The sequence below is a fragment of the Salvelinus alpinus genome, chromosome 9, assembly GCF_045679555.1.
Source record: "Salvelinus alpinus chromosome 9, SLU_Salpinus.1, whole genome shotgun sequence".
Taxonomy (NCBI): Eukaryota; Metazoa; Chordata; class Actinopteri; order Salmoniformes; family Salmonidae; genus Salvelinus; species Salvelinus alpinus.
In genome coordinates, this window is record NC_092094.1 from 54,987,208 (window position 1) to 55,014,645 (window position 27,438).

Below are 27,438 nucleotides of genomic sequence, written 5' to 3' on the forward strand. Positions count from 1 at the left end.
TAGCCAATGTGCGGGAGCACTGGTTGGTCGGCCCGGCCCAATTGAGGTAGAATGTACATAAAAGTATAGTTAAAGTGACTATGCATATATGATAAACAGAGAGTAGCCGCAGCGTAAAAAGATGCAATAGTCCGAGTAGCCATTTGATTACCTGTTCAGTTGAGAAGCCTTTTTGTCCTAGACTTGGCACTCTGGTACAGCTTGCCATGCGGTAGTAGAGAGAACAGTCTATGACTGGGGTGGCTGGGGTCTTTGACAATTTTTAGGGCCTTCCTACACCGCCTGGTGTAGAGGTCCTTGGCCCCAGTGATGTACTGGGCCTCTGTAGTGCCTTGCGGTCAGAGGCCGAGCAATTGCCGTACCAGGTAGTGATGCAAACAGTCGGGATGCTCTCGATGTTGCAGCTGTAGAACCTTTTGAGGATCTCAGAACCCATGCCAAATCTTTTTAGTTTCCTGAGGGAATAGGCTTTGTCGTGCCCTCTTCACATGTCTTTGGACCATTCTAGTTTGTTGTTGATGTGGACACCAAGGAACTTGACGCTCTCAACCTGCTCCACTACAGCCCCGTCGATGAGAATGGGGGCGTGCTCGGTCCTCCTTTTCCTGTAGTCCACAATCATCTCCTTAGTCTTGGTTACGTTGAGGGATAGGTTGTTATTATGGCACCACCCGGCCAGGTTTCTGACCTCCCCATAGGCTGTCTCGTCTTTGTCGGTGATCACTGTTCTGTCGTCTGCAAACTTAATGATGGTGTTGGAGTCGTGCCTGGCCATGCAGTCGTGGGTGAACAGGGAGTACAGGAGGGAACTGAGCATGCACCCCTGGGGAGCTCCAGTATTGAGAATCAGCGTGGCAGATGTGTTGCTACCCACCCTCACCACCTGGGGGCGGCCCGTCAGGAAGTCCAGGATCTAGTTGCAGAGGGAGGTGTTTAGTCCCAGGATCCTTAGCTTAGTGATGAGCTTTGAGGGCACTATGGTGTTGAACGCTGAGCTGTAGTCAATTTTTTTTTATTTTACCTTTATTTAACTAGGCAAGTCACTTAAGAACAAATTCTTATTTTCAAGGACGGCCTAGGAAAAGTGGGTTAACTGCCTGTTCAGGGGCAGAACGACAGATTTGTACCTTGTCAGCTGGGGGATTTGAACTTGCAACCTTTCGGGTACTAGTCCAACGCTCTAACCACTAGGCTACCCTGTCACATTCTCACATAAGTGTTCCTTTTGTCCAGGTGGGAAAGGGAAATGTGAAGTGCAATAGAGATGGCATCATCTGTGGATCAGTTGGTGCGGTATTCAAATTGGAGTGGGTCTAGGGTTTCTGGGATAATGGTGTTGATGTGAGCCATTACCAACCTTTCAAAGCACTTCATGGCTATGGACGTGAGTGCTATGGGTCTGTAGTCATTTAGGCAGGTTGCCTTTGTGTTCTTGGGCACAGGGACTATGGTGGTCTGCTTGAAACATGTTGGTATTACAGACTCAATCAGGGACATGTTGAAAATGTCAGTGAAGACACCTGCCAGTTGGTCAGCACATGCCCGGAGCACACGTCCTGGTAATCCGTCTGGCCCCGCAGCCTTGTGTATGTTGACCTGTTTAAAGGTCTTACTCACATCGGCTACGGAGAGCGTGAATACACAGTCGTCCGGAACAACTGATGCTCTCATGCATGCCTCAGTGTTGCTTGCCTCGAAGCGAGCATAGAAGTTATTTAGCTCATCTGGTAGGCTTGTGTCACTGGGCTTGTGTCACTGGCTGTGCTTCCCATTGTAGTCTGTAATAGTTTGCAAGCCCTGCCACATAAGACGAGCGTCGGAGCCGGTGTAGTATGATTCAATCTTAACCCTGCATTGACGCTTTGCCTGTTTGATGGTTCGTCGCAGGGCATAGCAGGATTTATTGTAAGCTTCCAGGTTAGAGTCCCGTTGGTAGGATATTCGTGATCATACCTCGTCTAATTTATTGTCCAATGATTGCACGTTGGCGAGTAGTATTGACGGTAACGGAAGCTTTCCCACTCGCCTTCTCCGGGTCCTGACCAGGCACCGGCTCTTTGTCCTCTGTACCTGCATCGCTTCCTCTTGCAAATAACGGGGATGTCAGCCCTGTGGGGTGTTTTGAGAATGTCTTGTGCGTGCTCCTTGTTGTAGAAAAAAATCTTTGTCTAATCCGAGGTGAGTGATCCCTGTCCTGATATGCAGAAGCTCTTTTCTGCCGTAAGATACGGTTGCAGAAACATTATGTACAAAAATAATTTACAAATAATGCGGGAAAAAACACATAATAGCACAATTTGGTTGGGCGCCCGTAAAACTGATGCCATTTCTTCCGGTGCCATTTTATGAGCTGAAATAAAAGGTTCCCAAAATGTTCCATAGGCACACAAAGATTATTTCTCTCAAATGTTTTGCACAAATGTGTTTACATCCCTGTTAGTGAGCATTTCTCCTTTGCCAAGATAATCCATCCACCTGGCAGGTGTGACATATTAAGAAGCTGATTAAATGGCATGCTCATTACACAGGTGCACCTTGTGCTGGGGACAATAAAAGGCCACTCTAAAATGTGCAGTTTTGTCACACAACACAATGCAACAGATGTCTCAAGTTTTGAGGGAGCGTGCAATTGGCATGCTGACTGCAAGAATGTCCATCAGAGCTGTTGCCAGAAAATTGAATGTTAATATCTTTACCATACGCCGCCTCCTTTTATCGAATTTGGCAGTACTTCCAACTGCCCTCACAACCGCAGACCACGTGTAACCACTCCAGCTCAGGACCTCCACATCCGGCTTCTTTACCCGTGGGATTGTATGAGACCAGTCACCCGGACAGCTGATGAAACTGTGGGTTTGCACAAACGAAGAACTTCTCAGGGAAGTTCATCTGCGTGTTCGTCGTCCTTACTAGAGTCTTGACCTGACCATGCTATTATCCCACAGCTCACCCTGAAATTCTTTTCATTCCTGGTAATTACATTCAATAACAAATCATCCCCTGTCTGTTACCACAGAAGGGGTCTGTTTTTAAGAGCTGTCTGCCCCTTTCCTAGCTAGGTTACAAGGCGCTTTGTTGCCTGTACCTATGATTGGTCGGTAGGGTAACCTCCATGATGAAGTCTATTTTTGTGCAGTCCAGCCCTGCAGTCCAGCCCTGGGTGCCAGACAGTTACCAGAACACATCTTATCACCTAAATTGAGTGAGGTTTGTTGTGACATCAGTACCCACAAGTGGCACTGCCAATCGGGGTACGTCACTGATCGCCAGAGCCCTTGTACCCAGAGTAGGCCGGGCTTTAGGCAAACCTTGGCTCATGAACAGTTTCAGCTCCAAGTTCCACAGTGTTCATGGGTGTCAAGTGTTGTCTCCCGTTTTAGTTGTTCAATTAAGTGTCCCTTCTCCACATCCAGACACACGGTTGTCAAGAGTGGTGGACATGGAAGCATAACCACTCTCTCCCAGTCCACAATGTGGCGTCTTGCCCCTTCAGTTGGCACTTCACGGGAGGTTCGCTGTCTGCGCCAACCAATGATGCACATGCGTAGTGTCGCACTGGATCATGTGAGCAGTGACGTCGGGGTACGGGATACAATTTGTTGTGCTTTCCCTGCCCTTCTTCTGCGTTATCACGTCAACTGTTCCCGAGGCCTCAGCGCCCGTTTTGAGGGAGGAAATATCCTTCCTACTCCAGGAGCAGGCAATCCGAGTGGTTCCTATGTCGGAGATCCAGGACAGCTGGTACAGCTGGTATTTCCTGGTTCCGAAAAGGGACAGGACTTTGCGTCCCATTCTAGACCTACAGTACCAGTCAAAAGTTTGGACACACATACTTTCTTTTCTTTTTTTTGTATTTTCTACATTGTAAAACTAATAGTGAAGACATCAAAACTATGAAGTAACACAAATGGAATCATGTAGTAACCAAAAAAGTGTTAAACAAATCTAAATATATTTGCCTTGATGACAGCTTTGCACACTCTTGGCATTCTCTCAACTAGCTGCACCATCTTCCATGCTTCACGGTGGGAACCACACATGCGGGAACCACACATGCGGCGATCATCCGTTCACCTACTCTGCGTCTCAGGTAGACACGGCGGTTGGAACCAAAACTCTCAAATTTGGACTCATCAGACTAAAGGACAGATTTCCACCGTTTTAATGTCCATTGCTCATGTTTCTTGGCCCAAGCAAGTCTCTTCTTATTGGTATCCTTAAGTAGAGGTTTCTTTGCAGCAATTCGACAATGAAGGCCTGATTCACGCAGTCTTCTCTGAACAGTTGATGTTGAGATGGGTCTGTCACTTGAATTCTGTGAAGCATTTATTTGGCCTGCAATTTCTGAGGCTTGTAACTCTAATGAACATATCCTCTGCAGCTGTGGCGGTCCTCATGAGAGCCAGTTTCATCATAGCGCTTGATGGTTTTTACAACTGCACTTGAAGAATCATTCAAAGTTATTGAAATTTTCCACATTGACTGACTATGTTTTAATAATGGACTGTCTTTTCTCTTTTCTTATTTGAGCTGTTCTTGCCATAATATGGACTTGGTCTTTGACCAAATAGGGCTATCTTCTGTATACCACCCCTATCTTGTCACAACACAACTGATTGGCTCAAACGCATTAAGAAGGAAAGAAATTCCACAAATTAATCTTTAAAAAGGCTCACCTGTTAATTTAAATGCTTTCCAGGTGACTACCTCATGAAGCTGGTTGAGAAAATGCCAAGCGTGTGCAAAGCTGTCATAAAGGCAAAGGATGGCTACTTTGAAGGATCTCAAATATAAAATATATTTTGTTTAACACTTTTTTTGGTTACTACATGATTCCATATATGTTATTTCATATTTTTGATGTCTTCACTATTATTCTACAATGTAGAAAATTGTAAAAATAAAAACTCTTGAATGAGTAGGTGTGTCAACTTTTGTCTGGTACTTAACGTACCCCCAACAGGCACCTCAGTCTACAAATTCAAAATAGCCGCCGGCTATTACAGTGGATTGTTTGGTGGCAGCAGAGTATAGGGAACAAGCAGTGTTACATACATCCATGCTTCTATCCTGTATTGTCTCGAAGCTGAATAAGAAACCAGAAAAATAGCTTTCTCACTCCATCTCAGTGCTTTCCTCTTCTGGGTCTCGAGCTAGACTCACTCGCCTGTCACGCTTTTCTATCCCCACAGAGGGTGTTCCGGGCTCTGCTTAGCCAAATCTCGGCTGGTCACGCAGTGCGTTTTCGCCTGTGCCTGTCGAACCCTCCTTTATGCTTAAAGAAAAGTTAAATGTAACCTTTATTTATCAAGGCAAGTCAGGTAAGAACAAGTTGTTATTTACAATGACTGCATACGCTGGCCAAACCCGGACGAAGCTGGGCCAATTGTGTGCCGCCCTATGGGTCTCCCAATCATGGCCAGTTGTGATACAGCCTGGAATCGAACCAGGGTGTCTGTAGTGACACCTATAGCACTGAGATGCGGTGCATTAGACCACTGCGCAACTCTGGAGCCCATTTCCCCACATGAAACTGATTAACCTGTCTAGCCCCAGCGTTCCGCTAGCGGAACTCCTCCCACATTCCACTGAAAAGGCAGAGCGCGAAATTCAAAAAATATTTTTGAGAAATATTTAACTTTCACACATTAACAAGTCCAATACAGCAAATGAAAGATACACATCTTGTGAATCCAGTCAACATGTCCGATTTTTTAAAATGTTTTACAGCGAAAACACCACATATATTTATGTTAGCTCACCACCAAATACAAAAAAGGACAGACATTTTTCACAGCACAGGTAGCATGCACAAAGCCAACCTAACTAACCAAGAACCAACCAAACTAACCAAGAAACAACTTCATCAGATGACAGTCTTATAACATGTTATACAATAAATCTATGTTTTGTTCGAAAAATGTGCATATTTGAGGTATAAATCAGTTTTACATTGCAGCTACCATCACAGCTACCGTCAGAAATAGCACCGAAGCAGCCAGAGTAATTACAGACACCAACGTGAAATACCTAAATACTCATCATAAAACATTTCTGAAAAATACATGGTGTACAGCAAATGAAAGACAGGCATCTTGTGATTCCAGCCAATATTTCCGATTTCTTAAGTGTTTTACAGCGAAAACACAATATAGCATTATATTAGCTTACCACAATAGCCAGAAACACAAGCCATTTACCAGCAGCAAAAGTTAGCGATCGTAACAAACCAGCAAAAGATATATAATTTTTGACTAACCTTGATAAGCTTCATCAGATGACAGTCCTATAACATATAACAGGTATGTATAACCTGTATAACAGGTTATACATACACTTATGTTTTGTTCAAAAATGTGCATATTTAGAGCTGAAATCAGTGGTTATACATTGTGCTAACGTAGCATATTTTTCCCACAACGTCCGGATATTTTTCTGACACTCACATATTCTGACCAGATAACTATTCATAAACATTACAAAAAAATACATGTTGTATAGGAAATGATAGATACACTAGTTCTTAATGCAATCGCCGTGTTAGAATTCTAAAAATAACTTCATTACGACATGCAGTTTACGTTATGGCGAGAGCGTGCCCAAAATCTGGGCGCAAACTACTAGTTCACATGTTCGACAGATATATGAAATAGCATCATAAAATGGGTCCTACTTTTGATGATCTTCCATCAGAATGTTGTACAAGGGGTCCTTTGTCCAGAACAATCGTTGTTTGGATTTAGAATGTCCTCTTCTCCAGTCAATTAGCACGGAAAGCTAGCAAAGTGGCGCGAAGCTCTCCTTCCTGAACATACGCAGACAAAGCAACACGCCTAACGTCCCGAAAAAAAATTCAATAATCTAATAAAACTATATTGAAAAAACATACTTTACGATGATATTGTCACATGTATCAAATAAAATCAAAGCCGGAGATATTAGTCGTCTATAACGACAGCTTTACAGAAGGCAATACCAGGTCACTTCTCGCGCGTTCCAGAAAACAGGAAATTGGGGTCACGTCATGCCAAGAGCTTCGACCTCAGATGATGTTATACACGCCATTTCTTCTCTCACTGCCTGTTGACATCTAGTGGAAGGCGTATGAAGTGCATGTATACTAATAAATATCAAGCACATTTATAGGCAGGCCCTAGAACAGAGCATCGATTTCAGATTTTCCACTTCCTGTCAGGAAGTTTGCTGCAAAATGAGTTCTGTTTTACTCACAGATATAATTCAAACGGTTTTAGAAACTAGAGAGTGTTTTCTATCCAATAGTAATAATAATATGCATATTGTACGAGCAAGAATAGAGTACGAGGCCGTTTAAATTGGGCACGATTTTCCCCCAAAGTGTAAATAGCGCCCTCTATCCTCAACAGGTTAACCCCACATTGGGGAGAGTGACTGGTGGGCTTGTCGTGGATTTTTGTGGCCCGCTGTTGGCCCAAGCAACCTTGGTCCGTGTAGATCTTTTGCCTATTGGACGAGGTCCTGTGGCAACTCCCGCTGCGCGGAGATCTGTTATCCCAGACGCACGGGCAGGTTTACCACCGTTGGCTAGAGATTTGGGGTCTATGGGCTTGTCCACTGAGCGTTCCAATCTCGTGGATGGTTTACCTCTGAACGTGATCACAACTATTCGTCCGTACGGGAGGGCTGTATAAGTGGCAGGATTATTTTGCTCGTACTGTTGGCCACTCCCGACCGGTCACGTTGTGTGGCGCAACAGTTAAGACAGTGCAAGCTGTGTTGCTACAGATGCTGGTTCAATACCTGTGCTGGCCTTGACTGGGAGACCCATGAGATGACTGCAGGATTTTGGTTTTTCTCCCTCAGAAAACAGAAATAAATCATTGTAAATAACGAACTGGCGTTATTTACAAATTAGTTACAATGTCTCACCCCATGTTCAAGAATTGCCTTTTTCTCGCTAATTTTACGTTATTTGAAAACAAAAGCATCTCCAAAATATATATATTTTTAAACAAAGCGATTATTATTCATTTAGAATTATATAAAAGCCTGTTGGATATTCTCACAGATATATTATTAACCCTGTTTTTAGCAGGACAAAATATATTGGTCATGGCTCAAGTTTTACAACTTGCAAATGTTTGTTCCATAATGCAATTAGCGGGAAAACACGGTTGTCAAAAGGGCATTGCAGTTTCATGTGACAGAGACAAATATCCGTTAGAACGAGAGGAGATCTAATAGGCTACTTAGACGCAAGGTAAGACATGCCTCATATGTATTACAACGTTCAGGTTTCGAACAATTTAAGTATATATTTTCAAAATGCGTACTGCCTCCAGCTCATTGCAAAGTGTTGTGTGATGTGCTGATGAGGCCTGCCTTCTGTTGCCGTTTGATGCCGCGTTAAAAACAACTGGAAACGCAAATCTCCGACTTCAGTGCGTTCAAGACCACTGGGGGAAAAACAAGTTCCGACTGGGGAAAAATATTTTTTAACTGTCATCCAACTCGGAATTCCAACTCGGGAACTTGAGCCTCTTTCTAGAGCTCTGACTTTCTGACCTGAAGATCACTGACGTCATGATTTGACCTCGTATTTTTCAGAGTTCCCAGGTGTCTTGAAAGCACCACGGGATGCTTATCTGTCTATAGGTTAATTTGATAGGTTTAGTGGAATTAAATTCGCGCGTTTACGGTTTTCGTCATGTACCTTATTTTTTTTACACCCATAAAGCATACAGAAACAGAGCTTTTGAGTGGAAAACACCTTCTCAAACAGCAAATGCATAGGGAACGTAAGGCAGGCTTCATCAGCGCGTCACACACCACTTTGCAATGAGCTGGAGGCAGTATGCATTTAGAAAACATACTGTATACTTAATTGTCTTGCCATGTCTTGCCTCGCTTCAAAGTACCCTAGCCAAAACCAGACCATATCCGTTGAGGCAATTATTTTATTTCAACTTTCTTTCATTGTCCGGTAGCCAAAGGCACAATCCTAGTCATATTAGCAATCCATGCTAGTTGTTGCATATTAGATCTCCCCTGTTTCTAATAGATATTTTCATCTCTGTCTCGTGAAACCATGTAGCATGTACAAGGTGCTTTTGTCTTGTGTTTTCCTGCTAATTGCATTATGGAACAAACATTTGCGTGTAGCCTACCACCTGGTGCGCATTGCACCCTCAACTTGCATGTTCGGTTAATATGAATTACCGTGATCTAAATGGGATTTCTGTCAGTCCTATAAAGTGTAGTAGAATTGCATGAAATGTGTTTATAAAATGCCAAGAAATGCCAGGGTTTTTTTTGCGAACAGTGATTGAGTTGTATTATTTGCCTAAATTATGTCTATCCAATCTATTCATCACGTTAGGAATGGTAGGCTGTCTTACATAAGTTTGCAAATGCGATGATGCATGGAATGCCTTTATAATAAAGGTGCATTTTTAAGATGAAAATGTGCCTCCCCAAACTTGAAACTCACGCACCGCCTATGGCTACAGAAACGCGCCCTCTGCACCATGGGGTCTGGCGGCATCTTGGGTGCTATTTAAAGGGTTGACTGTAGGGGATATTTGGGCTGCGCCGTGTTTGGAATCATCACACTTTTTTGTGAGGTTTTATAGCTTGTATGTCACTGCTCCCGGTGTAGCCTACAGTGTGCTTACAGCTGGGACAGGAGAGGGTCATTAGGCATCACGCTGTGTGCAAAATACCTGGATCTTGTCTGGATAGTCTGCCATGGGCCATTTCATTTGGTATGTGTTGTGGCCGGCTTGAGGCGGGATTCCATTTCCCCATAGCTGTGTCGTACAAAGAGTACCGAGTGAAAGGGAACGTTAACGTTATGCCTAACTACTGTTCCCTGAAGAAGGGAAACAAGGTACAACACCTGTTTGGCCCCACCCAGTTTTGGGCTCGGTGAAGAGCGGTACTGAAAGAATGAATCCGAGCCTCAGGGTTATCAACTGTGAAAGGCAGGGCTTTCAGCGACGTGTGTGGATTTCCTTGGCCTAGTTAGGCATGATTCTAATTCTTCAATCGAAGTCTCGAGAGTGTAACTCCCCATAGTTGTGTTGTACCTCGCTTCCCTCCTTCAGGGAACAGTAGTTATAGCAGGGGTCACGTTAACTCAGGATTCTACGTTTATCATGAAGAAAAGGAAAGATAAACGCAGAAATAATATCTTGCTGTGTTTTGTAAACGCATATCTATAATGTTTCTTATTGTAAATTCTGCTCGGCTTCAGTCAGGGTTCGCTCCTTATTTTTGCGCTTCAGTTGCACTTCTCCTCTCAGATGAAATGTCAGACAGCAATCTGGCTGATGTGTAGGCTACTTTTCTCCGGTACTTTCCTCTGGTGTACAGTCGTGGCCAAAAGTTTTGAGAATGACACAAATATTAATTTTCACAAAGTCTGCTGCCTCAGTTTGTATGATGGCAATTTGCATATACTCCAGAATGTTATGAAGAGTGATCAGATGAATTTCAAAGTCCCTCTTTGCCATGCAAATGAACTGAATCCCCCAAAAACATTTTCACTGCATTTCAGCCCTGCCACAAAAGGACCAGCTGACATGTCAGTGATTCTCTCATTAACACAGGTGTGAGTGTTGACGAGGACAAGGCTGGAGATCACTCTGTCATGCTGATTGAGTTAGAATAACAGACTGGAAGCTTCAAAAGGAGGGTGGTGCTTGGAATCATTGTGCTTCCTCTGTCAACCATGGTTACCTGCAAGGAAACACGTGACGTCATCATTGCTTTGCACAAAAAGGGGTTCACAGGCAAGGTTATTGCTGCCAGTAAGATTGCACCTAAATCAACCATTTATCGGATCATCAAGAACTTCAAGGAGAGCGGTTCAATTGTTGTAAAGAAGGCTTCAGGGCGCCCAAGAAAGTCCAGCAAGTGCCAGGACCGTCTCCTAAAGTTGATTCAGCTGTGGGATCGGGGCACCACCAGTACAGAGCCTGTTCAGGAATGGCAGCAGGCAGGTGTGAGTGCATCTGCACGCACAGTGAGGCGAAGACTTTTGGAGGATGGCCTGGTGTCAAGAAGGGCAGCAAAGAAGCCACTTCTCTCCAAGAAAAACATCAGGGACAGACTGATATTCTGCAAAAGGTACAGGGATTGGACTGCTGAAGACTGGGGTAAAGTCATTTTCTCTGATGAATCCCCTTTCTGATTGTTTGGGGCATCTGGAAAAAAGCTTGTCCGGAGAAGACAAGGTGAGCGCTACCTTCAGTCCTGTGTCATGCCAACAGTAAAGCATCCTGAGACCATTCATGTGTGGGGTTGCTTCTCAGCCAAGGGAGTGGGCTCACTCACAATTTTGCCTAAGAACACAACCATGAATAAAGAATGGTACCAGCACATCCTCCGAGAGCAACTTCCCCCAACTATCCAGGAACAGTTTGGTGACGACCAATGCCTTTTCCAGCATGATGGAGCACCTTGCCATGAAGCAAAAGTGATAACTAAGTGGCTCGGGGAACAAAACATCGTTATTTTGGGTCCATGGCCAGGAAACTCTCCAGACCTTAATCCCATTGAGAACTTGTGGTCAATCCTCGAGGCGGGTGGACAAACAAAACCCCACAAATTCTGACAAACTCCAAGCATTGATTATGCAAGAATGGGCTGCCATCAATCAGGATGTGGCCCAGAAGTTAATTGATAGCATGCCTGGGCAGATTGCAGAGGTCTTGAAAAAGAAGGGTCAATACTGCAAATATTGACTCTTTGCATCAACTTCATGTAATTGTCAATAAAAGCCTTTGACACTTATGAAATGCTTGTAATTATACTTCATTATTCCATAGTAACATCTGACAAAAATATTTAAAGACTCTGAAGCAGCAAACTTTGTGAAAATTAATATTTGTGTCATTCTCAACTTTTGGCTACGACTGTAGTTTTTCTCAGGTAGCAGGTTAAAATGATAGATTAACTTGAAGCAAAACATTAGGATATGTAGCTGGCTACATTCTTTCTATTTATCGTTTTTGCAAAAAATAAAGTTTTAAAAAAGTTTAAAAAACCTCCACTTGACTTTCAATATAAATGCAGGTTAAATGGTTTAAAATACGTTTTTGAAAGCTAATGCAACCCCTGGTTATAATAATAACGTTATATCATAGGCTACCCTCTTTGAAAAAGGACAACAACGGGGGAAGAATTTCTTGTACTTATCCAAAAACATAGGCTTGTTTTCTGTTGGAAACCGTGTACCCTAATAGACAACCCATTTGTTTTGTTACTGAAACGTGAATTGTAAAAATTCTGTAACTTTGTCGTTTTCTGTTTTGCATACAGCGGCTCTTTAATGCTTCAATTGGATGGTATTCAACCTGGAGACGGTGTGAAGGTAAGATATGGAGTTAATTAGCTCATTCCCTCACCATTTTTAACATTCACAAGGTTACATCATTCTGTTTTTTGTACGTCCAAGGCTATGGTGATGAATATCCTAAAAGACTCAAACAAAAAGTGAATAGCTTTTGTTTGAGGCCGTTTGACTCATAACCTTGCTTTGTTACCAAGATGTATTCCCTTCTGGACTTATGTAATGCACTGTACTCAATGGACATGATTCTCTATGATGTACATGGTTAAGTATAAAACCAAGTCGTTATTACCACCTAATGAGTATTATGTTCAGAGTCCGATGGGGACAGTGTAATTGTTTGAACTCTCCACATATTGCCAACAAAATGGTTGCCATCATGGATTGTGTGACCGCATTGGAAACAGGGTCCGACATTAACGCTGGCCCGTGGTCAGTAAAAACATGTTGGGCCAGTGGATCTCATCAGTCACTGGCCCAGTCAACTTCTCAGTGCATTTTTGCTTTCCAGTTCAACATTTACCTGCTCTGTCATAGTCTACCATTGAAAACTACACGCTGAAAAGTCAATGGCATTTATATTTGAGCAATATGATTGGCCATTCATTCAAGCACCACCACACTCCTGCGAGTCGCAACTTCTCGAGCTGTATATAAGTTGATGCCTTCACACAGCACACGTGAGCTGTCCAGAGCAAAAAGAAGTGCCCATCAATCTACTCGCTGAGCTGATTTATTTTAGCTAGGGAAAGCGATTTCCAAAAGTTAAGCTTCAATAGTGAACATGCTTGCAATATGTTGGCTACTGTTGATTAGTCTGCAAAGAGAAAACTACAAAAAGACACATTTGTCTTGGCTAGCTTACTCTAGCCAGGTTGATATCTCTTCTCAACACATTTGTCTTAAAGGGGTTGTGTCCTTTTCTGAGATGTAAAAGAACATCTAAAAATGGCATACTATTCTAAAGAATATAGTAATGACTTGAATTTGGAAATTATATTAGTTTTTTTTATACACGTCATAGTAACCAAATGTAGCCTATTAGAGATTCTCTCTGGTACCTTTTTTGTATACTTTTTAGCCAGTAGTGGTGAAAGTAGCGCTCACAAGCAAAAAGGGGTCCCAGAAAATTGCGTACTACGTCACATTCGGTATGTGCAGATACAGTGGGGAGAACAAGTATTTGATACACTGACGATTTTGCAGGTTTTCCTACTTACAAAGCATGTAGAGGTCTGTAATTTTTATCATGGGTACACTTCAACTATGAGAGACGGAATCTAAAACAAAAATCCAGAAAATCACATTGTATGATTTTTAAGTAATTAATTTGCATTTTATTGCATGACATAAGTATTTGATACATCAGAAAAGCAGAACTTAATATTTGGTACAGAAACCTTTGTTTGCAATTACAGAGATCATACGTTTCCTGTAGTTCTTGACTAGGTTTGCACACACTGCAGCAGGGATTTTGGCCCACTCCTCCCTACAGATCTTCTCCAGATCCTTCAGGTTTCGGGGCTGTCGCTGGGCAATACAGACTTTCAGCTCCCTCCAAAGATTTTCTATTGGGTTCAGGTCTGGAGACTGGCTAGGCCACTCCAGGACCTTGAGATGCTTCTTACGGAGCCACTCCTTAGTTGCCATGGCTGTGTGCTTCGTGTCGTTGTCATGCTGGAAGACCCAGCCACGACCCATCTTCAATGCTCTTACTGAGGGAAGGAGGTTGTTGGCCAAGATCTCGCGATACATGGCCCCATCCATCCTCCCCTCAATACGGTGCAGTCGTCCTGTCCCCTTTGCAGAAAAGCATCCCCAAAGAATGATGTTTCCACCTCCATGCTTCACTGTTGGGATGGTGTTCTTGGGGTTGTACTCATCCTTCTATTCCTCCAAACACGGCGAGTGGAGTTTAGAGCAAAAAGCTCTATTTTTGTCTCATCAGACCACATGACCTTCTCCCATTCCTCCTCTGGATCATCCAGATGGTCATTGGCAAACTTCAGACGGGCCTGGACATGCGCTGGCTTGAGCAGGGGGACCTTGCGTGCGCTGCAGGATTTTAATCCATGACGGCGTAGTGTGTTACTAATGGTTTTCTTTGAGACTGTGGTCCCAGCTCTCTTCAGGTCATTGACCAGGTCCTGCCGTGTAGTTCTGGGCTGATCCCTCACATTCCTCATGATCATTGATGCCCCACGAGGTGAGATCTTGCATGGAGCCCCAGACCGAGGGTGATTGACCGTCATCTTGAACTTCTTCCATTTTCTAATAATTGTGCCAACAGTTGTTGCCTTCTCACCAAGCTGCTTGCCTATTGTCCTGTAGCCCATCCCAGCCTTGTACAGGTCTACAATTTATCCCTGATGTCCTTACACAGCTCTCTGGTCTTGGCCATTGTGGAGAGGTTGGAGTCTGTTTGATTGAGTGTGTGGACAGGTGTCTTTTATACAGGTAACGAGTTCAAACAGGTGCAGTTAATACAGGTAATGAGTGGAGAACAGGAGGGCTTCTTAAAGAAAAACTAACAGGTCTGTGAGAGCCGGAATTCTTACTGGTTGGTAGGTGATCAAATACTTATGTCATGCAATAAAATGCAAATTAATTACTTAAAAATCATACAATGTGATTTTCTGGATTTTTGTTTTAGATTCCGTCTCTCACAGTTGAAGTGTACCTATGATAAAAATGACAGACCTCTACATGCTTTGTAAGTAGGAAAACCTGCAAAATCGGCAGTGTATCAAATACTTGTTCTCCCCACTGTATGTGCATTACGTCATTACGCTCTCTCGCTCCGCTGTGTGTGCATCTTGCTAGCTGTCATTCAAATGGCAGGAACTCTAATCGCTAGGGGCCTGGCCCACATGGCGGAAATTGAAGGTGACTGTTTATTGGAAGCAAACTAGGGATTTCGTGGCTAATTGAGGTTGGACAGTAATTATTCTCATAGATTATACATGTATAAAGTACACATTGACACATCCAGCCCAAAGCGGGAGGTTTAAAAAAAAAAGACTTACTAGGCCCAATGCCTTTTAAAAACTACACCATGTCCGGGCCAGTAGATTTTTGGACAACTGGCCGTGACAGGGCCAGTGAGAGAACATATGTTACCGTTGGACCCTGTTTGGAAATGTTTAATTATTTCTGGTTGCTATTACTGCAAGCTTGAAACCACTGATTCGACTCTTACAGAAATACACCATATAACAAAATGTAGTATTTGTGAGAAATAAAGGGGATTTATTTTAATGTGTTCGCCATTCCCCCTCTGTCTCTGTACACAGGCTGAACGTTTCCCCGGACTGATTGGCACACTGACTGGCTCAATGATGGAACTACAAACATTACAGGAGGCCCTGAAAGTGGAAATTCAAGTCCATCAGGTAGGAGGAAAACATCCCTAGGTGGTTTTTAAAATTGATTTGTTGTTCATCTGCTCTGTGTTCAGGCTCTTTGTTAGGCCTGCAAATGATTAAAATACTTTTAATCATCTGGGCTAACTCAAATGTTGAGGGTCACCACTATTATCTGGTCACCACTATTATGAAGAGTGCTATTGAGAAGATCCACTGAAGACTATTGCATTATGGGGCGATTCCAAACGTCCACCTAAGCTGAATTTTCACTTTGTCTCCCATTTGATATCAATGCATGACTAGGTTCAAATTTGACTCAAGTGGGAAGTTAGGATTTGCCCCTGTGTTTCAACATCAGGCATCCATTTGTATTCCATGTTCGTTAGTGAGTAAGCATGAGTGTAATGGAGGTTCTCTCCTCTGTATGTGCTATGATAAGGCATGCGTCCCAAATGACACCCTATTCACTGCTTTTAACCAGGGCCCATAGATAGGGGATAGTGTGCCATTTGGGACGCAGGCCAGGTCTTCAGCCTCCTTGCTGTTGAGTAACTAGCAGGTCAGGCCAGCATCTTATAGTGAGCTCAGTCCCTAAAGTCCCATAACCACACTCAGCACATTGAACAGGCATCTCCCAGAGGAGTGGTCAGCCACGTAGAGTAGACCTGGCATCAGCGCTTTGATAGGCCAGCTAAGTAAGGTCCCCTGCTTAGTAATGTCCCCAATCACCTCATAGCGATAGGAACCAGAGTTTAGCACCCAGTTTATGAAGGTCTGGGGTGACCTTGGCATGTGGGGTTAGTTTTATATGTATTTTTTTATTACAACCCTTATCCACGCTGTTTTTCTTGTATTTAGTTTTTGTTTGTGTTAATTGTTCTCTGCAGGATGAGTAGGACATTTTAATATCTCTGCAGTTTCTTTTATAAAATTGGATGTAAAATGTATGGGTGTAAAGTGTATGGGTAAGTAATTCCTATGTAAGAAGTCACATTTCACTATTTATAAAGTAATCTCCTAATCTGATATTCAAATTATAATAATCATATTTATACTATATGCTATTCAGTGTTATGCCTGTTCAAACTGAATGATGGCCACTGTCACAATTAGGTATGGGACAGGATTAGATGAATGTATTAGTCAGATGCTCACGGTCACAGATGTAATTGCAGGGTACAGTGAAGTTCTTAAACTCTGAGCTCTAACCAACAGTGCAGGTCAAAAGAGAAATGAATGAAACAATAATAAAAGTAATAATATACACATTTACAACTGTAACAATGATACATGTCCACAGGGGGATGGGGACAGGGTAATGTCTGTGGGGGGGGGGGGGGGTTGTTGGTGTGTAAGAAGGTCCATAGGCGGATGTGTGCAGTTACCGTAACAGTATTCTCTCGATGGTGCTCCTGTAGAACGCTGAGTGCCCTCGGGACAGGCCGAATTTCTTTAGCCTCCTGAGGTTGAAGCGTTACTGCCGTGCCTTCACCACGGTGTCCGTGTGGTTTGACCATTTCAGCTCTTTGGAGAGAAACTTGGACGTTTTTGACCGTCTCCAGTGCGGCCCTGTTGATGAAGATGGGGGCGTGTCCAGCCTGGTTCCTCCTGAAGTCCACGAGCCGCTACTTTGTTTTAGTGATGTTGAGGTAGAGGTTGTTTACCTGGCACCACGGAGTCAGAGTACCTACCTCTTCTCTGTAGGCCGTCTGGTAATCAGACCTACTACTGTCGTGTCATTAGCGAACTTGATGATGGAGTTAGAACTGTGTGAGGCCACACAGTCTGAGTATACAGGGAGTATAGGAGGGGACTGAGGACGCACCCTTGTGGGGACCCCAGGTTGAAGATCAGTATGGAGGAGGTAATGTTGCCTACCTTCACCACCTGGGGATGGCCCGTCATGAAGTCCATATGGAGGAGTCATTCCCAGGGCCTTTGAGCTTTGTGTTGAGCTTAGAGGGCAATATCGTGTTGAAGGCTGAGCTGTAGTCAATGAACAGCATCCTCACATATGAATTCCTTTTGTCCAGGTGGGTGAGGGCAGTGTGCAGTGCAATGGCGATTGTGGATCTGTCGGGGCTGTAGGTGAATTGGAGAGGGTTGAGTGTGTCGGGAAGGGAGGAGGTGATGTGGTCTTTGACTAGTCTCTCAAAGCACTTCATGATGAATGTGCACTGGGTTCAATGCAGTGCCTGTAGGTGTCACTGTCCACAGGCTGTAGTATAGTCTTGTGGAATGTCTCTGAATGCATTTGTTATTCTACTGACATTTTGTATCCTTCTACAGAAACTGGTCGCCCAAATGAAACAGGACCCACAGGTAAAGACATTTATCATTAATAATTGTTTTTGCTATTAGTAGACATGGAAATGTTGCCAACAAATTGCATATTTTGTTTCAGTCATTTAGCAGACGCTCTTATTCAGAGCGACATACAGGGGCAATTAAGGCTGTGCCTTGCTCAAGGGGACATGGACAGATTTTTAACCTAGTCGGGTCGGGGATTTGATCCAGCGACCTTTCGGTTACTGGCCCAACGCTCTTAACCGCTAGGCTACCTGATGCCCCATACATTTCTTACTGATAAGATACAATTTATTTGGAGATGTTTGTGCATGTGAAGCATTAGTGTGGCGAATGCGACAAAAGTGTTAAAATTCAGTTGGAAATTGTTGGTCAGGTTTAAATGAACCAAACTGCCTTTTCATGTTAACCTGGATGTGAATTGCTTGAGTTTGGAATGAAAGTGCCCTAAAAAGAGCTTTGCCTTCCTTTGCAGAATGCTGATCTGAAGAAGCAGCTCCACGAACTTCAGGCTAAGATCACAGCGCTTAGCGAGAAGCAGGTATTTCAGGACACCCTGCTGACACAACACAAGGATATCCCAGGTTGCCCTGTATGAGCGCAGACGCACACCATGCGTTTGATAAACAGGAGATTTAAAAATGAAGATTCAAACGCTTAACTAGTTGGTCCTTTTACTCATTTGTTTATTTTAAAGGCCCAATGCTGTCAAAAATTAGATTTCCTGTGTTTTATATATAAAGTACCAGTCAAAAGTTTGGACACATCTACTCATGCCAGGGCTTTTCTTCATTTTTACTATTTTCTACATCGTAAAATAATTGTGAACACATCAAAACTATGAAATAACGCATATGGAACCATGTAGTAACCAAAAAAGTGTTAAACAAATCAAAATATATTTTATATTTGAGATTCTTCAAAGTAGACACCCTTTGCCTTGATGACAGCTTTGCTCACTCTTGGCATTCTCTCAACCAGCTTCACCTGGAATGCTTTTCCAACAGTCTTGAAGGAGTTCCCACATATTCTGAGCACTTGTTGGCTGCTTTTCCTTCACTCTGCGGTCCAACTCATCCCAAACCATCTCAATTGGGTTGAGGTCGGGTGATGGCGGAGGCCAGGTCGTCTGATGCAGCACTCCATCATTCTCCTTCTTGGTCAAATAGCCCTTACAGAGCCTAGAGGTGTGTTGGGTCATTGTCCTGTTAAAAATCAAATGATAGTCCCACTAAGCATAAACCAGATGTGACAGCGTATTGCTGCAGAATGCTGTGGTAGCCATGCTGGTTAAGTGTGCCTTGAATTCTAAATAAATCACTGACAATGTCACCAGCAAAGCACCATCATACCACCTCCTCCATGCTTCACGTGGGAACTACACATGCGGAGATCATCCGTTCACCTACTCTGTGTCTCACAAAGATTTCCACCGGTCTAATGTCCATTGCTCGTGTTTCTTGGCCCAAGCAAGTCCCTTCTTATTGGCATCATTTAGTAGTGTTTTTTTTGCAGCAATTTGACAATGAAGGCCTGATTCATGCTTTCTCCTCTAAACAGTTGATGTTGAGATGTGTCTGTTACTTGACCTCTGTGAAGCATTTGTTTGGGCTGCAATTTCTGAGGCTGGTAACTAATGAACTTATCCTCTGCAGCAGAGGTAACTCTGGGTCTTCCTTTCCTGTGGCGGTCCTCATGAGAACCAGTTTCATCATAGCGCTTGATGGTTTTTACAACTGCACTTGAAGAGACTTTCAAAGTTCTTGAAATGTTCCGGATTGACTGACCTTCATGTCTTCAAGTAATGATGAACTGTCGTTTCTTTTTGCTTATTTGAGCTGTTCTTGCCATAATATGGACGTGGTCTTTGACCAAATAGGTCTGTCTTCTGTATACCACCCCTACCTTGTCACAACACAACTGATTGGCTCAAACTCACCAAGAAGGAAATTAATTCCACAAATGTACAAAGGCACACCTGTTAAAACTTCTCTAGGATAGGGGACAGCATTTGGAATTTTGGATGAAAAGCGTGTCCAAATTAAGCTGCCTGCTACTCATGCCCAGAAGCTAAGATATGCATATTATTAGTAGATCTGGATAGAAAACATTCTGAAGTTTCTAAAACTGTTTGAATCATGTCTGTGACTATAACAGAACTTATTTGGCAGGCGAAACCCCGAGGACAAACCATTCAGATTTTTTTTTTGAGGTCACTCTCTTTTCAATGGGTTTTCATTGGGAATCCCGATTTCAAAGGGACCTTCTTGCAGTTCCTATCGCTTCCACTGGATGTCAACAAATCAAATCAAGTTTATTTTATATAGCCCTTCGTACATCAGCTGATATCTCAAAGTGCTGTACAGAAACCCAGCCTAAAACCCCAAACAGCAAGCAATGCAGGTGTAGAAGCACGGTGGCTAGGAAAAACTCCCTAGAAAGGCCAAAACCTAGGAAGAAACCTAGAGAGGAACCAGGCTATGAGGGGTGGCCAGTCCTCTTATGGCTGTGCCGGGTGGAGATTATAACAGAACATGGCCAAGATGTTCAAAATGTTCATAAGTGACAAGCATGGTCAAATAGTAATCAGGAATAAATGTCAGTTGGCTTTTCATAGCCGATCATTAAGAGTTGAAAACAGCAGGTCTGGGACAGGTAGGGGTTCCATAACCGCAGGCAGAACAGTTGAAACTGGAATAGCAGCAAGGCCAGGTGGACTGGGGACAGCAAGGAGTCATCATGCCCAGTAGTCCTGACGTATGGTCCTAGGGCTCAGGTCCTCCGAGAGAGAGAAAGAAAGAGAGAAGGAGAGAATTGGAGAGAGCCAAGATTTTCAAAATGTTCATAACAGTCAACAGTCTTTAGAAATTGGTTGTTTTTCCTTTGAGAAATTAAGAAGTAGCCATGTTCAGAATGAGGCTCGAGGGAAGTATACTCTTTGTTAGAGGCGCGTGACCTGAAAGCTAGCTACACTTTGTTTTCCTCCGGAAAACACAGATCATCCCGTCTTCAATTTTATCGATTATTTACGTAAAAAAATACCTAAAGTTGTATTACAAAAGTAGTTTGAAATGTTTGGACAAAGCTTACAGGTAACCTTTGTAGTCATGTTGCGTGAGTTGGAACCGGTGTTTTTCTGGATCAAACGCGCCAAATAAATGGAAATTTTGGATATATATCGACGGAATTAATCGAACAAAAGGACCATTTGTGATGTTTATGGGACATATTGGAGTGCCAACAGAAGAAGCTCGTCAAAGGTAAGGCATGAATTATATCTTTATTTCTGCGTTTTGTGTCGCGCCTGGAGGGTTGAAATATGATGATCTGTGTTTGTTTGCTTGGGTGCTATCCTCAGATAATAGCATCGTTTGATTTCGCCGTAAAGCATTTTTGAAATCTGACATGTTGGCTGGATTCACAACAAGTGTAGCTTTAATTTGGTATATTGAATGTGTGATTTCATGAAAGTTTAATTTGTATTTGGCGCTCTGCATTTTCACTGGATGTTGGCCATTTGGGACGCTAGCGTCCCACATATCCCAGAGAGGTTTAAATCAATTCCAGGTGACTACCTCATGAAGCTGGTTGAGAGAATGCCAAGAGTGTGCAAAGCTGTCATCAAGGCAAAGGGTGGCTACTTTGAAGAATTTGTTCAATACTTTTTTTGGTTACTACATGATTCCATATGTGTTATTTCACATTTTTGATGTATTCACTATTATTCTACAATGTAGAAAAAAGTCAAAATAAAGAAAAACCCTGGAATGAGCAGGTGTGTCCAAACTTTTGACCCGTTCGATAAAATATGGAGCGGTTCCGTATTTCACTGAAAGAATAAACGTTTTGTTTTCGAAATGATAGTTTCCGGATTTGACCATATTAATGACCTAAGGCTCGTATTTCTGTGTTTATTATAATTAAGTCTATGATTTGATAGAGCAGTTTGACTGAGTGGTGGTAGGCAGCAGCATGCTCATAAGCATTCATTCAAACTTTACTGCGTTTGCCAGCAGCTCTTAGCAAAGCTTGAACCACTGTTGTTTATGACTTCAAGCCTATCAACTCCTGAGATTAGGCTGGCAATACTATAGTGCCTATTAGAACATCCAATAGCCAAAGGTATATGAAATGCAAATGGTGTAGAGAGAAATAGTCGACGCGTCATAATTCCTATAATAACTACAACCTAAAACTTCTTAAATGGGAATATTGAACCACCGGCTTTCATATTTTTTTATTTTATTTTATTTCACCTTTATTTAACCAGGTAAGCTAGTTGAGAACAAGTTCTCATTTACAACTGCTACCTGGCCCAGATAAAGCAAAGCAGTGAAACACAAACAACAACACAGAGTTACACATGGAATAAACAAGTGTACAGTCAATAACACAATAGAAAAAAAGAAAGTCACTATATACAGTGTGTACAAATGGCGTGAGGAGGCAAGGCAATAAATAGGCCTTAGTAGCGAAGTAATTACAATTTAGCAGATTAACACTGGAGTGATAAATGAGCAGATGATGATGTGCAAGTAGAGATACTGGTGTGCAAAAGAGCAGAGAAGTAAATAAAAACAATATGGGGATGAGGTAGGTAGATTGGATGGGTTATTTACAGATGGACTATGTACAGCTGCAGCGATCGCTTAGCTGCTCAGATAGGTGATGTTTAAAGTTAGTGAGGGAAATAGAAGTCTCCAGCTTCAGAGATTTTTGCAATTCGTTCGAGTCACTGGCAGCAGAGAACTGGAAGGAAAGGCGGCCAAAGGAGGTGTTGGCTTTGGGGATGACCAGTGAGATATACCTGCTGGAGCGTGTGCTACGGGTGGGTGTTGTTATCATGACCAGTGAGCTGAGATAAGGCGGAGCTTTACCTAGCATAGACTTATAGATGACATGGAGCCAGTGGGTCTGGCAACGAATATGTAGTGAGGGCCAGCCGACTAGAGCATACAGGTCGCAGTGGTGGGTGGTATAAGGGGCTTTGGTAACAAAACGGATGGCACTGTAATAGACTGCATCCAGTTTGCTGAGTAGAGTATTAGAAGCTATTTTGTAGATGACATCGCCCTAAGGTAAGTTTGGCGGCATGAGTGAAGGAGGCTTTGTTGCAAAATAGAAAGCCGATTCTCGATTTGATTTTGGATTGGAGATGTTTAATATGAGTCTGGAAGGAGAGTTTACAGTCTAGCCAGACACCTGGGTATTTTTAGTTGTCCACATATTCTAGGTCAGAACCGTCCAGAGTAGTGATGCTAGTCGGGCGGGCGGGTGCGGGCAGCGAATGGTTGAAAGCATGCATTTGGTTTTACTAGCGTTTAAGAGCAGTTGGAGGCCACGGAAGGAGTGTTGTATGGCATTGAAGCTCGTTTGGAGGTTTGTTAACACATGATCCAAAGAAGGGCCAGATGTATACAGAATGGTGTTGTCTGAGTAGAGGTGGATCAGGGAATCACCCGCAGCAAGATCACCCGCAGCAACCACATTTCTCCTATTTTTATGCCTCTTAAGGCTAGGGTGCATTGCTTAGTGCCGTTCCATGGCCGTTGCTAATCTGCAGGTTGAACATGGTGAGATTGTAGAATCCTTACAGCTAACTAGCTACTAGGGCTGTGACGGTTATGGAAATTTGGAAGACGGTAATTTCCAGCCAAATGACCACGGTCTCCGTAATAACCGTTCGAATAAACATTTTCTATTTTACCATTTTAAAAGGTAGATTCTGCGGCTAATGGGCTTTGGAAAAACGGGGTCATCTTGTTACGAAGTTGCCTTGATGTTGCTATGCTTCTCACTGAAACCGGCATTCTATTTATTTTTCAGCAAGGAAACAATGTTTCTGCCTTTTTATAAATGCTGTATGAACAAACAATGTAGATAGCATAAACTGGGACTAATCAACTAATTATGATCTTTGATCTAGACTGGGGACTTCATCATTAAAAGACCGTTGTTACACTCGTCTCTTCTACCTGACTCGGGTGTATGAGGCTTGGTTGGAAGAAAAGCAACATAATAGTTATGGCTAATATGGCGATTTTATATAATTTTCCCAAAGTGAATTATTAGTAACTTACAATGCCATGCATGCAAGAAGCCTTGACCTGGTGCACACGTACACGATATATACAAAAGTAACTGGACACCTCTTCAAATTAGTGCCCGTTGCTGACAGGTGTATAAAATCGCATATACCGCCGTGCAATCTCCATAGACAAACATTGCCAATAGAATGGCCTTGTTGAAATTCACTGAGCTCTTTAGTATGGCACCACCTTTCCATCAAGTCAGTTCATCAAATTTCTGTCCTGCTAGAGCTGCCCCGGTCAACTGTAAGTGCGGTTATTGTGAAGTGGAAACGCAGCAAAGGCTGCTCCTAGAAGTGGTAGGCCACACAAGCTCACAAAACAGGACCGCCGAATGCTAAAGCATGTAAAAATCGTCTGTCCTCAGATGCAACACTCACTGCCGAGTTCCAAACTTCCTCTGGAAGCAACGTTGGAAGCTTCATGAAATGGGTTTCCATCACCGAGCAGCCACACACAAGCCCAAGATCAACATGCGCAATGCCAAGCGTCAGCTGGAGTGGTGTAAAGCTCACCGCCATTGGACTCTGGTACAGTGGAAACGCGTTCTCTGGAGTGATGAATCACGCTTCACCATCTGGCAGTCCAATGAAAGCTACCTGCCAGAATGCATAGTGCCAACTGTAAAGTTTGGTGGAGGTGAAATAATGGTCTGGGGCTGTTTTTCATGGTTTGGGCTAGGCCCCTTAGTTCCAGTGAAGGGAAATCCTAACGCTACAGCATACAATGGCATTCTAGACGATTCTGTGCTTCCAAATTTGTGGCAACAGTTTGAAGGCCCTTTCCTGTTTCAGCATGAAAGGTCCAGTGTGAGGTCCATACAGAAATGGTTTTTTGAGATCGGTGTGGAAGAACTTGACTAGCCTGCACAGAGCCCTGACCTCAACCCCATCGAACACCTTTGGGATGAATTGGAACGCCGACTGCGAGCCAGGCCTAATCGTCCAACATCAGTGCGAACCTCACAAATGCTCTTGTGGCTGAATGGAAGCAAGTCCTCACATCAATGTTCCAAAATCTAGTGGAAAGCCTTCCCAGACGAGTGAAGGCTGTTATAGCAGCAAAGGGGGGACCAACTCCATGTTACTGAGCATGCTTTTGAATGAGATGTTTGACGAGCAGGTGTCCACATACTTTGTCATGTAGTGTATCTTCTTCCATCACTCCAGTGTCCCTACACATTGTACATTTGGAATTGGAATTCACTTTTTACAAACATTTCCTGTATATCTTATGCCCTCCTCCCATTTCTTGTAGTCCGCGATCAGCTCCTTTGTCTTGCTGATGTTGAGGGAGAGAATGTTGTTCCGGCACCAGACTGCCAGGTCACCCTGTAAGCAGACTCACCGTTGCTGGTGATCAGGCCCACCTACCACTTTTCAGCGAACTTGATGATGGTGTTGGAGTCGTGCTTAGCCATGCAGCCATGGGTGAACAGGGAGTACAGGAGAGGATTAAGCCCACACCCCTGTGGGCCCCCTGTGTTAAGGGTCAGCTTGGCGGAGGTGATGTTGCTTAACCTCACCACCTGGGGTCAGCCCGTCAAGGATCCAGATGTAGATGGAGGTGTTTAGACACAAAGTCCTAAGCTTGGTGACAAGCTTCAGGGGATAATGGTGTTGAATTCTGAGCTGTAGTTAATGAAAAACATTCTCACATAGGTATTCCTTTTATCTAGGTGGGTGAGGGCAGTGTGGAGAGCAGTTGAGTCTGTCGTCTATGGATCTGTTTGTGCGGTATGCAAATTGGAGTGGGTCTGGGGTGGCTGGGATGGAGTTAATGTGTGCCGTAACCAGCCTCTCAAAGCACTTCATGATTAAAAAGTGAGTGCTACAGTTCTCGTTGTGGCATGAAGCCTTAGAGTTTTTAAACTGAAATGATTGTGGTCATCTTAAAACATGTGGGGATTACAGACTAGGAGGTTGAACATTACTATGATTATGCCTGCCAGCTGTTCTGCGCATGCTCTGAGAACGCTCCCTGGAATCCCGTTGGGCCACGCGGCCTTGCAGGTGTTGACCTGATTTAAAGACCCTTCTCACGTTGGCCTCAGAGCGAGATCACCCAATCCTATGGGTCGGTGACGGCCCTCACACCCGGCTCGATGTTGTTGTCAAAGCGTGCACAGAATGCATTGAGTTCGTCTGGTAGAAAGGCATCGTTGTGCAGATCACAGTTGGGTCTTCCTTTTGTAATCTGTAATGGACTGTAGCACCTGCCACATGAGGCGGGCGTCGGGGGCCTGTGTAATATGATTCCAACTTATTCCTATATTGTCCTTTTGCTCTTTTGATGACTCTGCGGAGGACATACCAGGACTTCTTATACTTATTCCTGTCCTCGGCCGTAGCCTCAGGGTTGTTTAAGATAGCTCTGTGTTGTTAGCTTGTCAACGTTATCGGCGGAGTCTAAACATATTTCGATTAGCACTAGCAAAGCAGTCCTGTAGCATAACCTTTGATTCTGGTGACCATTTCTCAACGGAGTGAATCGTGGATACTTCCTGTTTCAGCATCTGCTTGTAAACAGGAAGCAAGAGTACAGAGCCATGATCTGATTTGCCGAATGGCGAACGAGGGAGGGCCTTGTATGCTTGGTTGTGGGTCGAATCGCAGTGGTTTAGGACTTTATCTCCCCTAGTGGCGTTGGAAACGTGTTGTTGGAACTTGTCTTAGTGATGCCAAATTTAAAATCGCCGGCAAACAGAAAGGCAGCCTCTGAATTGGCAATGTCTGAAGAAGCCACACTATAGTAGGTCTATGTGCTGTATGGAGTGGTGTGTTTTTATTATTATTATAAATGAATTTTTTCTCCCCCTTCCTGCTTCTCAGGGGCATATAAGAACTTCCCTCCCTCTGCCTCCAGCTTAGCCCTCCTGGCTCAGGGGTCTAACAAAGGTTACTAAGAGCTCAAGTGTAGTTCTCAAGTGTCCACAGGACGTGCCCGTTTCAATCGCATCTTTGAGGGTTGCCCTTTGATGGGCTAGTAGGCTGTTTATACCGACCATAAAGATGCTTTTCCCCCAGATTCTCCTACAATGGCTGTCTTGTTTGCTGTTGAGGTAATAGGGCCAACTATGGATGTCAGACTTGATTTATAACCCTATTTGATTAACAGTATTTAAGGCTGCCCCCTGCCAGGTCCCATAAAAAGGACAAACACACAGTAAATCGTCCTCTTTTTTTCCCCCTCGGCTGCTGTTTAAAGGACTCTTGATTAACATGGAAATTGGCTTCTTGGCAAGAACACCAAGCCATGTCTCTCCGGAAAAAAACTGCCAACAGCCTGAAGCATGAAAGGCAGCAAAGGGATTTGCTGAATCTCTTGTTTGTAGCACGTTTTG

The 27,438-nt window shown here is 43.5% G+C and overlaps 1 protein-coding gene across 6 annotated transcripts in view; it reads left to right on the plus strand.

Moving 5' to 3' along the window:
- phf21ab (PHD finger protein 21Ab) overlaps positions 1-27,438 on the plus strand; it is a 70,544-nt gene that overhangs the window by 7,983 nt on the left and 35,123 nt on the right. For all 6 annotated transcript variants that reach the window (XM_071326727.1, XM_071326729.1, XM_071326724.1 and 3 more), the window contains exons 3-6: positions 12,304-12,355; positions 15,628-15,726; positions 17,989-18,021; positions 18,482-18,547. In XM_071326727.1, coding sequence (XP_071182828.1) covers positions 12,314-12,355; positions 15,628-15,726; positions 17,989-18,021; positions 18,482-18,547 — 240 coding nt within the window. In that variant the 5' untranslated portion in view covers positions 12,304-12,313. The remainder of the gene's footprint in view (positions 1-12,303; positions 12,356-15,627; positions 15,727-17,988; positions 18,022-18,481; positions 18,548-27,438) is intronic.